Here is a 13,403-nt window from a genome sequence, read left to right as displayed (position 1 = left end):
GGTGTGAGTGAAAGGCAGTAATATCTTGCAGTATGAATTATGAAATGCCCTTCAGCGCAATGCATTGCGCGTTTCACCTGCTCATTTGGGTATGCAAATATAATGTGTGTCTGTCTCGGTGGCAACAGCCGTTTTTGCAAGAAACAAATTATTTGAGAGCGTTTGTTGTCTTACCAGGGGAGAAAGTTGTCCCCACCCTCAAACTTTGAAATGCATTTCCAAGTATGATTAGGTTGGCTAAGACAATGAATGAGACAAAGAAATAAGGTATTTCTTTCATGCCGAATATGGACACAATTAAAACGTGCAGTGAAGATGTTACTTTATGGCTCTTGCACTTCTTTGGCTGTTTTGGATGATAAACCTGCAATAATGAAGTGCAATTGAGACATCTTCAGCGTTTGTTCTTTTCTTCCCCTTTAATCCTTTGAAAAGTGCGGAGAGGCTTCTTAGGAGTTAAAATTTTCCTTGGCTTTTATTACGCATCCCATTCCCGCCGTGTCTAACGAGACACGTTAATCTGTAGTTCACAGTTGGAATGGCTGCATTGCTCCCTACCTCCTCTCGCTGTACTTCCTGCTTGGAGGCACCTGCTGATACCAGCAAGCGGCCCAGTGCCTGTCCCGGCTGCCAGCTTCTCTCCTCTCCCACCCACGGTAATGGCGGGGGTGCTGGGAACGTCTTGGAGCCGCTCCTCCAGCAGGCTGCAGGAGCAGGGAATTTTGACTGGTCTGGTAACTGGAGCCCACCGTCTTACAAGCCGGTGATCTCTGTCACCTGCATCGTGCTTACCTGTCAGAAGACAAAGCTGAATGCGCAGCCTTTATGCTGTGCCTTTCCTTTCATGCCTGCTTTCCAAATGCTGATTCTTCCCCTTTCCTGGTTCTGGGTGACGGTTACGTCATCCAAAGCAGTACAGGGCTCGCTGGCTTGAAAACAGTTTTTCCTGTTCTATCTATCTATGTTTCTATCTTTACATCTTAGGCTGGGATGTTTTCTTCCCCTTGCGTTCTCCACTCCTTTCGCTAGGAGCGTCCCTCGTCTAACTCGGAAGCGCTCAGGTCTGAGATCAGTCGTTTTCCACTCTTGTGTGTTAGCACTGGGACTCTGATGATTCATTGTCTGCAACTTTGTTCCACTAGGATTTGATCCCATTTTTCTTAAAGCATCTAAATTTATTGGAAGTTTCAAAATTAGGTTCTTGCACATTGCCCCGGGGGCATGGTCAGTCGCTCTGTCTGTCTCTTATTTTCCTTCTTTCTTGAAATCTGTGGGAACCCAAGTAGGGAAATAATAACCGTTGAATGCTGCTTTGTGATGGTGGAAAACCAGCTAATGCATTTTTCATTTTTAAATAAGTGGTAGGGAGGGAAATCTTTTTTTCCTAGTTGAGTTTCTTTAAATTAATGCAACACTTAATTGCTTTGAGTGGTTAATGTCTTTCCACCACCTTGCACCTGCTTTTTTTAATGCCTCTCTGCTTCTATGATCATGAACCTGGGAGGAGAAGCATGAACCTACAGAGCTCTGTAATAGCAGCTGGGTATTAATGCTGACTTAAATTGGAAACTCTCTGTCCCAATCCACTTTCTTTGTAGCTCTTCCCCTTCTCATCCTGCCATTAAAATATTTTCCATCATTCCCATGACTTAAACCTCATTCCGGTTTTTATGTATGTTTTCTGTTCTTGTGAATGCTTTGGTAATGTAGGGTATGATGGTAGAAAATCTGAAGCAGGAAAAAGGATATTGTTGCTACCTATGCAAGCTTTTGAGAAGAAAAGGTAACAGTGGATCATTTTGGTCAGTTTCCATCGACTTCAGTGAAGCTGTGAGTGGCTGAGTCCTTGCAGACCCAGAGAGAATTTGCCCTGAGGCTTGTTTCTGTGACTTGGGTCTGTTTGAGTACACCCTAATGATGGATCTCTGGCAAAAACAGTGAAGGCTTTTCATTACTATTGTACAATGTTAAATTGATCGCGGTTGCTATTAGCTCTATGCGAACCCTGCTGAAGAGACAGACAACTAACTAAATCAGTGCCAAATTTCTGATTTGATGCTGCTCTTGTGCCAGTGCATTACTTCAGCTTTTTCTATCGAGCTTTCCTGCAACTGGTTTCTGCTGAGGGGCTGCTGGTCCTTTTCAAAATTTCTGTTGTGTGCCACCTTTGATCTTTATTTGTGAATTCCCTTTCTTTCCTTTTTTTTTTTTGAGATAACTTACAAATTTCCATGCAGCTGTGGGATTCTTCACTGATCTGTATTTGAAACACCTTGATTTGTTTTCTCAGAGACTTAAAAAGTATACTTGTCCTAATAGATTGGTCTTACCGAAATTGTGGGGTTTGCTGAACTCATCCTCTTACTTGAAGGTTTACTGTCAATAGCAGCATCCTCACTTAGGAGGTCACAGTATCATAAAAATGTCTCAAAACTGTTTTGATTCCTGTTAAGCTGCTTCATGAGGTAATGTAGATCTAAAAGCTCTCCTAAATAGGAAAGCTTTTAGTGTAGGTTACTGTTCTGTCAGCTCCTGTGTCCTTTCTCTCTCTTCCACTTATTGAACCAGCTGTGTTAACCTAGATACTGAATTAAATTATAAGGGGCAGCTTAAACTGTGGTCTTTCTTCTCTTGCAGCATTTTGGGAGTTAATGTAACCAGACCAACAGTGGCAAAAGGCAGATACTGTAAATTTATTCCCAGTGAACATGGACAGTTTAGGGACTGCTCACTGGTTTTCTCTTATTGACAGCCGTGTGAAAAAGACGAAGGCAAAAAAGCAGCACATGGGGCTGGATTGTTAAATCACCAATATATTTATTGTTCGTCATTTTGATGCAGCTTGGATTTAAGCCATGAATTAAATGGATTCAAACAGGGTCTGTTTGATCCAGTTAATCCAGTACCCTAGTTAGTACTTATATTTCCTAACTGTGTAATCAGTGTGTGTAAAATTAAGAGTGAAATGATGTTTTTTTTCTGGTTTAATAGTTTGAGATATATTCTCTTACAGAATTGAACTAAAGTGAGATTAATAGATAGATGGTTTCGGTATCTACTGTGGGTAATATGAGAGGTATTCTTATTTTTTAATTGAGTTTTTTAAATCTAGGTACCCAAAGCTATCTGAGATCTTAGTATGGTTAAATTTCATACAATTGCTCTGGTAAAGACTTTTGATTCACTGGATTTCCCTTCTGGATTAAACATTTGGTAACTGTCATACCTTCATTTTAGCATCTTTTCAGCACAAGGGACAAGATCCAGTCTCTCTGATCTGAGTTTCCTATTGTGCTTTGTTGTAGGTTGCGAAGATGGTGCAGTCATCTCTTCTGTTGCTGATGCTGGCAGACTAGAGTTTAAGAGCGCGTGAGATCTGTTGCTGCTGCAGTCACTGTTCAATGTTTCAAACTGATCCAAGGAAGTAACACTCTCCTCTTTGGAGAGGCCGTAAAATGCATGTTATGAATTGTCTCTCCTTGGTCAATGATAAAGAAAATGGGGCTATTCCAGTCACAACAGGATTAATGAATGAGGATACGACAACAACACCTCAGCTTTCTCAGCCTGCAGCACCGCTGCCCCCTCCGCCATGTCCCCTTGCAGGGGCACCTCCAGCCCCTCCGCTCCCCCCAGGGATGCTACCACCGCCACCACCACCTCCTCCTCCACTGCCTGGGCCAAACGTACCTCTGCCTCCACAGCTGATAAATGGGCATGATAGCCATGGCAAAAAGAAACGGATGCGGAGTTTTTTCTGGAAAACCATCCCTGAGGAGCAAGTCCGTGGCAAAACCAATATCTGGACGATTGCTGCAAGACCGCAGTATCAGATCGACACGAAGACAATTGAGGAGCTTTTTGGGCAGCAGGAAGAAACCAAGCCCCAGGACCTCCGAAGTCGGTCTTTAAAGTCTTCATTTAAAGAGACTAAAGAGGAGGTAAGAACCAAAGTCTAACCTCTCTTTTACATCATGCTGTGGGAATTGGTGTGAATTCTGACCTGCATCTGTCTCCTCTCTGTCGTGTTTCATCCATATGGCAAATGTGTGTTGATTTGAAGGAGTGGGAAACCTCTTTATTCTTAGTGGCACAGATTTGTTGTTGAAGGAGCTAACAGTGTTTTATTATTTTAACTTGGTAAGTGCTGTGATTTGATCACCTGCTAATGTAAATAAGTGGAGGGAGCTGAAGGCATCTGTATTTACTCATGTTGGATAGCTCTTGAGTCTTCAGTGAAAACATGGGTGTACTGTAACTTTTCAGCTCTTCCACTGTGTCTGTTGTGTGAACAAATGTTCTACGTGCAAACATGAAGCAGGCAAGAGGGAAGAGAATCATATTGCAAGGGTTAATGCTGTATATACGCATGATGCCCTGGAGGTGTCGAGGAAAGGAAGTACCAGTGTGACAGCTTGGAAATAAAGCGTAATATAGTGGCTAAGGGAATTTATTATTTAATTGAGATAATTTTAAAGTTTCAACTTTCGTAAATGTTGCTTTCCTGCTAATGAAAACTTTGTCATCTACCCTGCTTTTCTGAACACTAAAATAACCTTCCAGGAAGGTCGGAAGGTTGTTCCTGCTTTCTGTTCTGGTGGCAAGAAGGTCTATACCAAGCACTTTCAGGTTCAAACACTTCCCAGTGAACTGATAAGTAGCTTGTCTGGTTCTTAGATGCTGGTTTATAGACAGCCTCTTTGTTAAGCCTGAATTGAATTGTCTCAAGTGATCATTCTGTGAAGTAATTGGAGGGTTGAAATGTAGATTTAATCACTGATGTGTCTCTACATACGTGTTAGCTTGTAAACAAAATACAGAGGGCACAGGGTTAAGACTTGTAATGATGCATTAGTTTTTACTAAGAAAATAGGAGCTTGAAGTTGGTGGTGTCTTGCAGGACTCTGGAGATGATGTCAAAGTAAGATCGGCAGGGACAAGGTGAGAAACCAATGTACTGATAGTGTGCATATTGTACATAGACTAAAATAAGGGGTTTAGAACAGGTGTGTGTATTGCAGACTCTGAAACGCTGACATTGGGAAGGAGTAATTGGGGCCATCGGCAGAGGTAGTCATTAACCCCTGTGCTGTTTTCAGGCTGTGTTCATCTTCAAATCAGGATGACAGTGAGTAGACTTCCTGTGTGGCATACAGATGTACACAACTCCAGCCCCATGTGTTTCCTTAGAAGCTGCCCCTTTCAGGACTGTGCTGCATACAGATGTATGTACACAACTCCAGCCCTGCGTGTTTCCTTAGAAGTTAGCCCTTTCAGGACTGGTGCGTGGTGAAGGTCTAGTTACAGTAAAAATGATGATCAGTTCATAAACTGAATGTGGCCCCTAGTACAGTGGCAGAGAAAACCCCAGCATGCTCCATCCAGAACTCACGCATTTTCATGTGTAGCTTGGAAATTGGCATCCTAAGAGTGATGTTGGGAGATTAAAATTACAGGCCTGCAAAATAAGGGTTTCTCCAGGATTCAGTGCCTTGAAAGCAAAAACCTGCCTTGCTACAAGTTAATGTTTTTGTGTATCTGCCTGGAGCTGTTACGGTGGTCCAGTGCATCTCCACTGCTTGATGCTTGTCCACCCTGGCTCAGGGCGCACACAGTTCCATAGCACACAGCAGCAGTGAGGCAGCAGGACTTCTCTCCGAGTTACACTGCTTAAGTGGCAAAATGTGCGACTCCGTTGCTAAGCTGTGCCGAGCATGCCGCAGCAGTGTGTCAGACAGCGGTGAGCCATTTCTGGTGTGTGTTAATGGTCTTTGCAGCACTAGCTGCTTAGCAAGGAGGGAAGGAGATAATCCGCAAGAGCTATGTGTTATTGGAAGTGCGCAAGCACAGATAAGCAATAGCTCACATGTTTAACGTTACTACAGGCGTCATTCAGCAGGAGTATGGACATTTGAAGCATAAGCAATGCTTGTGATTTCCGTCATCATTGCTGTCAGCTGCCGCTCACTTACTTTAGTGTATGATGGTTATCCTCAGCTCACTGTACCTACAGAGGCTGAAAGGAGTTTGGGGCAGGCTGGGGTACACAACATCTGTGTGACCTTATGGGGAGCGTGTCAGCATGGAGCTGAGGAAGCTGCAGTTCTGTTCCTGGCTGTGTTGTTGCCCTGGCTTCCCCCTTGTCCAGGGGAAGGTGGACAAGACACTTTGTGTATCAGTATCTCTATTCCTTTTGTGTAAAACACAACTGACTTTAGAAAGTGCTCTGTGGTCTAGCAGTGAAAATTGTTCTTTGGAGTTTAAACAGTGGAATTGGTCTAGTTGGTGTGGTATGTTTAACAACAGATTTTCAAGATAAATTCATGTGCATAAATTCAAGTCAATCACTTAGATCCAAATGTGAAAAAAGCCAGCACATGTCCAGAAGTGTGTGGCTGGTGTGTCTGCTCTTGCTCTTTTGGCTCAGCAAGGCTGTTCTTGGTGCAGTGACATAGCTTCAGTGGAAGTGGTGAGGAGTGACCCTTTAGCCAGTGTTGAGGGCACTCCCCCAGAGACTGTGGTAGAGATAAGGGTTTAGTGATCTCCAGAGATCACTGTTGATTATGAAATTGCAAAACTGGTCCCACCGAACAGTTCTGGGAAAAGCTCTCACTTCATGTAGGAGCTTACAATACTCCGTGTCCCTGTGATTTATACAGGGAATTTAGATGCTCAGCTCAGGTTAGTTGCACTAAACATCATCATTATAACAGAAGTCCCTTTGGAGACCTGAGTCAGGCTCCTACAGCAAATGCTTTCCTTTTTGTAAACAACCCTTCGCCAAACCCTTAGGAGATTAATTAACATGTTTCCTTGACTAAAGGCTCAATTTGCCCTATGGTTTCATCTAAGTTGAGCCTCTGAAAAATAAGGGGTATAGAGTTAAGTTTATGCACCAATTTACTTTCCCCATCCTTTAGTGGTGTCACAGTATAGCACAACATGCGCTCACCCAGGTTACACCTGGCCTGCCAGCAGAGTGGGCAGAACAGCTTGTTGCCAGCCAGGGGAGCTGGTCTTGTTTCCTCGTTTGAACTGCCCCTTTGCCTGTGAGGGACAGCCTCACCTCCCCCGGGTCTGAGCGCTGGCTCTGGCAGACACTGGACCCTCTGTAAACAGATTCAGGTAGCTCAGCAGAATGCTGTTGGGGTGTTCTGTTTGTTTTCTACTGGCGTAGTTTTCCGGTGTTTCAGTGAGTTTTGATGGCTTGGGAAAGGGTGCAGCAAATTCCAGAGCACTGTGCAAGGAGCTAGTGACTGGACGAGAGAGGAAGATGGAAGGGGCGAATAGGATGTCTGTTCAGCGCTCTCCTAGCCATTCCCTCCTTCTTATTTTCCCTGTGCTGGCTCTGATGCTCATTCCGTCTTCTTGAGAGCTGATTCAACCTGTTAATCCAGCAAAGGACTAACACAGCAAAAAAACAATGAGATGAGTACCAGAGCCTGCCTAAGGGAAAGAGCAGGCTAGGAATGTGACCACAGAGGATGACATGGAGCAGAATGGCCCTGTAGTAAGCTGCTGTGTTCACGCTGCCATGCTGTGGAAGTTCACCTTTCCTCAACCACTCCAGGCAGTGTGTGTGGCTCTGAGAATAGAGGCCAGAGTGTTTTAAACTCTGCAACCAGGATGTGTTTTGAGTGAAATGGATGCTGAAGCAGGAAGGTGCTTATAGCATCCCTAACCTCCAGCACTGAGCCTGTGCCACCAGGCTGTTGTATGCTTGATGCAATTTTTAAACTGTATCCCACCATGTGAAACTCCATTGTTCTTATCCAGAGAATACACATAATGTTTTGCTTTCACAAAGCTATCATCCACTTTGTCGTGTTCTTGTTCCTCATTGACAGTCTCATGGCAAGAAACTTCTATTGCATTTCTGCAGTCACCACAAAGTCAATATTGATGTGGGACTTTATGTGTCTCCCAAACCACTCCTTGATCTTTCATGTTGATTGCAAGTTTGTGTCAGAGTTCAGGTGTAGCTTTCCTTTTACCATCACAACAACTTCACCATGTTACTCTTGCTGAATTTCCCTGTCCCTTGATACATCTACAGCAGTGAATATTTCAGTGGTGGGTTAACACTGGTCCAACTGATGCTGTTACTACCCCCCATGATCTGTGCCTGCTGCAGGTTTCAGAAACGGGCTGAGTTGAATACTGTGGTGATGAGAAGCACATGCAGTGATACTAGAAAAGTCCGTTCTCAATCTTTAATTACAGTCCAGTGTAACTTTTCGAGTCAGGAAGTCCGAGGGTATTGGTGGGCAGCACTTTAAAGATCTCCTTAGGTGGCAGACAGAGATTTGGAACATGCTGTGTGGGCGCCAGTGCTGCAAGTGTGCATGAACAGAACATAGGAGCAAGCTGAGCAGAATTTATAAGAAGCTGGGGTAATGTTTAAATGGTAAAAAGCAACAGCTTGTTAGGAAGTCATGCAGACAGCTTTCTGCAGGGACAAAATCAAATGACAGCTTGGTGAGGAAGAAGAGTAGACATTATGAACAGATGTTAAGGCCAAGATTATGAATCTAATATGCAGCTGCATGTGAGATGGAATATACTGTGTTTTTGTGCATGGAGTTGTAGTTACGGAGTATCTGCCAGGTTCCCCTTTTCTCCTCCTCATGCTCCTATCTAGAAACACCTTGAAGGTGGTTAAGTAATGACAGCTTTTTCAAACACTTCTGATAATCTTGAAGTGGACACCAAGCAGAGAGTGACCAAAAACCAAACCATGTGTTTTGATTGTGTGCGTGAACAAGAAATCAAAGGGAACAATAGAGTACAATCACATCCAGAGGAAGAAGTGTGTGTAAGGTCCTTGTACTTAAGAACAGCTATGACATTTTTATGTTGTACTGATAAGGCAGCTGCAGCTGGATCTGTAGCCATCTGTTGTTTTTCTGCAAGGGAAGATGTTACAAAAATTCTCCAGTTTTGTCTGAGGTTGTACTGTAAGTCTGAGTTGTGCCATGGAAACCAAAGGCTTACCCAACTGATGACCAGCCTTATTGTAACAGTTGCTGTGCCTGAAAATAATATGTAGAGAAGGTTGAATATACTTTTAAAAACCCCAACAAACCGAAAGCCAACTCAAGATGGCAAAGCTTATAGGGAAAGCTTACAGGGGAATCAGTTAGGAGTGACCAGAGCAATTGGAGACTGGAGCTGCAGTTTGAGAGGTCAGTGAGAGGTCCCTGCAGTAAAGCTTTTGAAAAAGATTAGATACTGCAGGAGGAGAGAGAGTTGAACCTGTCCTATGTTAAGGGGCTTTTCCTTAATGATCTGTTGGGGGCCTCTCAACTCCTGAGATAACAGGAGAATAAACCACAGTCTGTCCTCTTATCTTGGCATATGCTAAAACTGAAGGGCTTCAGGCTAGCAGTCATCTAATTACAACCAATATGCTGATAGATATATCCTGTGTTTTCCAGTCTTTGCTGGTTTCAGAAGAGAGGAAACTCCCAAATTTCAGAAAACTCCTGAATTTGGTTCACTCTTTTCAGTAGCTGAGGAGGCTGTCTCCTGGGTGCATGTTGGGGATAGCACATTAATCACTGTCACCAGCTAACTGCAGACTAAGTCAATTCTGTGACAGTGCTAACATTGAGTTTATATATGTATTTCTAATTTGTGTACTGTCGCAGAGGTCAAGACACCTTTCCAGCTGCCAAGACCTCAAACATCATGAGTCCCAACAGCAGACTTAAACATCTGTGTGTACCAAGTTGTTTTATTGTAGCAGTCGGGTAGCCTTGTTAATGGGAAACAGTTCTCTTGTCCTTGTAAATCTCATGACTTTTGTAGCTCTTATCACCAAAATAGCTGTGGTAAAATTGTAACCTTTAGGACAGGATTCCCTGGAACAGGGCAAACGCCTCAGGTTTGAGCTTGTGTGCTGTTAAAGGAACAAAAGCTAGTATTAAAAGTATTATTTTTTTTCCAAAATTAATTAGGGGGGAAAAAGTTAATGTTGCAGGGTGGTTTTTTTTGTCTCTTAACCTCCAGAACTGTACACTTAAGATGGTACAGCAAATCAGCTTTAACATATAATGTATGGGGAGACTATTATTATTATGGGTTTCTGTTTGCAAGCAAGTGGATTTGAGCATTATCTGTTTCAGGTTTTGATTGAAGATTGACTTACCTTCCTGCGGATCAGCATGGCTGTTAGCTTCCATGTATGAAGTCAGTAGTGCATACTGACCTCTGCTTAGAAACCCATCCACATTTGTTACAAACCCTCTGAAATAAGTGGGGCTTGAAGTGCGGTGCTCACTAGCCATGTGGCCTTCAAATGCAATAGTGTATTACCTGACAAGCAACATTTCGCAGATGCAGCATTATGAAATAAGCAAGAAGAATGTTTTTACTTTGTAATGAAATAAAACTTGATTCCTTCCTTCTGTAAATGTTGCTATGGTTTTTGTTCTTCACTTGGAAAAGGCTTTTGTGGGCGTGCTGTGTATTTCCCTGGTAAAAAATAGTTCTGTAATATATGATTGTTGATAAGAAGTGACTCTGTGTATTCATTTAGCCTGTGATTTGGTGGCAGCTGCAAACAATTATCTGTAACAAGTTAAGAAATGATACCTGCTATTTTCTTAGGTACTGGTACATTAATCTCTTGCTTTCTCTCCCAGGTTTCCATTTTGGACGCAAAAAGAAGTATGAACATTGGGATATTTCTCAAACAGTTCAAAAAGTAAGATTTGTTTTTTCTATGCAGCTAGTGCAAGCTATGGATGTATAAAAGAATAGTAGTAGTCAATTTATTGTATATTGTGCTCTATTCATTGTGGAGTTTATAGTTCTGTATAGGTTTGTCATAAGTAACTGGTCATAATTTGTTTTCTAAGATGTTTAGTTTAGAGTGCCATTATGACTTAGCACCAAACATTTACAGTTCGTTACTATTGACCAGTTGAAGTGAGTTTTCAGGTATAGCTCAGGGGAATCCTTGTACCTCATGTAATACCGTGTGAGAGCTGCTTTTTACCAGCTTCCTTTTTTATAAAGAATTAATAGAAAGGGGTGAGGTGGGGAATTCCTTTTTAAGAGCTAGCAGTTTCAGTGTTATCTTTATTCACTAATAATGTTGCCCTTTGGTGAAGTCATCACTGAAAGTGGTATTAGAACAGTCCTGCTGTGGACAGTGATACATAACCTCATTTCAGTTCCTTTGAGTAGCCCTGGCATGGGTTTTTGGTTCTTTTTAACCCTGCAAGTGTTAGAAATGTGTATGCTCAATTGTTTTTTCAAGGTCTGCTGAATCCATCATTGAAGATATTTATCATGGAAGAAGTGAGCCCTATGGTTCTGAACTGCTGCATGAATTTCTTAAATTGTTACCAGAAGCAGAAGAGGTAAACAATGGTGTTACATGGAACTTGTGTTCTGTAGAGTTCTATTGCCTGGGATTCCCAAAGCCTTACTCAGGCCAGGGGTAGGAAACCACTGAGTGCAAGGGTTTCATCTTCATTTGATATGTGGTATTGAAGTCACAATCAAGTAGTTTCACTTACATGTAAGGTGCTTCTTAATGAAAGTACTGATAAAGGTATTCTTGTTTCTCTGATGTTCCTTACAATGTACTTTTTGTCCCATAAACATTTTAATAAGAGCTGGAACCCTCCTGTGTGCAGGTAACTCTGCTGGGGTGGGCTGGTGGTGTTGTCAGAGAACTCAGAATCAAAGTATAGGCTAATGCAAATTAAGTTTCACTTCTTGGCACCTGCCTCATGCTTTCCCATTGCAGTGCCTGCAAATTGAGTATTGGTAGTCCTATGTTACTGTCTCTTCTTTCTTCTGGCTTGCTGTCTGCTTGTTGATCTGGGATCTGCCCGCTCCTGCACCTGGGTTGTTGGGTTCCAACAGGGAGGAAAGATTGCTCCACTGTGCAGCACCCATAGAATTTGCTAACATGGCTTAGTGTTCCAAACAAGATGTGTTAGGAGGCATAGAATTACCAGCAGCACCTTCTGCAGCGTCTCCATACTCACCTGATGACCAACATGCAAGTGCTGCTTTCTCCCCTTCCAGCTCCAACCTTCAAGTCCATTCGCATGATTAAAGATGTGAAGCTTCATTGACTGACCTGGGAGCCCTACTTAATGATGCAAAGTTCCTTGTCTGCTCACATACTTGCACTGACCCATTTGTATATACTTGAGAGAAATGTATACCACAAACTTGACAAAATTAGCATTAGAATTGCTTGAGTGCTTCACATCAAAGTGATGGCGGAAACCTGGGAAATTGCTAGTTAATGTCGAGGTACAGATCAACCTCAGCACACATGTTTTACCACTTCAAGGTCGTACTGTCAAAGCACTGTTTCCTCTGTGCAGCTGCAAACCTCAGATCCAGTCAACAGCAAAACATGTATCATGTTGCTGTCAAATATATAATCCTAAATAGGGCTGCTTTTGCAGGGAATCTTGTAAAAGCAGTGTTGTGTTATTATATTTGATTAATACACTTTTTGAGGTTAGGGAATATCAACAAGCTGAAATGTAATTAATCTAACAAAAAAAAAAAAGATGACAGTTCTGGGAGCTCAAAACTATTCCCCCTTGTGTCTTTATTTGACTTTCACTACATATTCATCTATTTGAACAGAATTTATGTCCTTCCTCTGAAAGAGTCATACAGAGGAGAACAGTAAAAGCAAGTGGCTCCTAGTTAGCTTTGTGTAAATTCAGCAAATTAGACTAGAAGAAAGGTATTTTTATTCCTTTTCCTCTTTCTGGTTTAGATCTTGGTTGATATTTTACAACAAGTAGAAAATCTTTCCAGTAGTGTACTTGTATGTGATAGAAACAGAATTCAGCCAGAATGGGAAGTTGCTGAATTCTGTCAGAATTTTATCTGCAATACTCGGCTAGATGCTTTAGATATCCAGTAGTTTCTGCTAAGAGGGAAAAGGTGTATTTATTTCCCATTAGATGATTTGACAACAGGGTCCCCCCTCAAGTGGGGCCAGAGTACTTAAGTGTTTTTAAGAAGGTACTTGAGAAATTAATCGAAGAAATCTTATGGTGCAGAGGAGCATTAGAAATAAAGGGACATTAGATGCTGGATTTGTTGGTGTGCCCAAGAGAAGGCTGGAAAGAGGCTCGTTACTAGTGTGCAGGTATTTATATGTATTTGATTAGTTCCGTGCTTCAGAGATCTCATTGCTTACTGTCAGGAAAGGGAGAGACCCCCTTTCCCTTTGTTATTCTCCCTGTAATTGTTTAACTTCTTGGGAAGTTAACTTTCTCCTCAAGAGCTGGGGTGGAGGGGCAGGACAGGGAGAAGATGCTGAGTGTTAGCTACTGATGCTTCAGCAGGTATGGAAAAACCTGTCAGTGCCTTCATGTCCTCCATGCTTCAGAGAATAAGTGGGTCTAATAACC

The 13,403-nt window shown here is 42.4% G+C and overlaps 1 protein-coding gene across 3 annotated transcripts in view; it reads left to right on the top strand.

Moving 5' to 3' along the window:
- Nucleotides 1–13,403, top strand: part of FHDC1 (FH2 domain containing 1) — a 36,528-nt gene that overhangs the window by 1,217 nt on the left and 21,908 nt on the right. For all 3 annotated transcript variants that reach the window (XM_061374246.1, XM_061374238.1, XM_061374230.1), the window contains exons 2-4: nucleotides 3,306–3,941; nucleotides 10,647–10,708; nucleotides 11,267–11,369. In XM_061374246.1, coding sequence (XP_061230230.1) covers nucleotides 3,456–3,941; nucleotides 10,647–10,708; nucleotides 11,267–11,369 — 651 coding nt within the window. In that variant the 5' untranslated portion in view covers nucleotides 3,306–3,455. The remainder of the gene's footprint in view (nucleotides 1–3,305; nucleotides 3,942–10,646; nucleotides 10,709–11,266; nucleotides 11,370–13,403) is intronic.

Source organism: Neopsephotus bourkii, unplaced genomic scaffold (assembly GCF_033783945.1).
Source record: "Neopsephotus bourkii isolate Nb327-2 ecotype Australia unplaced genomic scaffold, CSIRO-AGI_Nbou_v1 NB_168, whole genome shotgun sequence".
NCBI classification, from domain to species: Eukaryota; Metazoa; Chordata; class Aves; order Psittaciformes; family Psittacidae; genus Neopsephotus; species Neopsephotus bourkii.
This window is presented reverse-complemented; position numbering and strand designations above follow the sequence as displayed.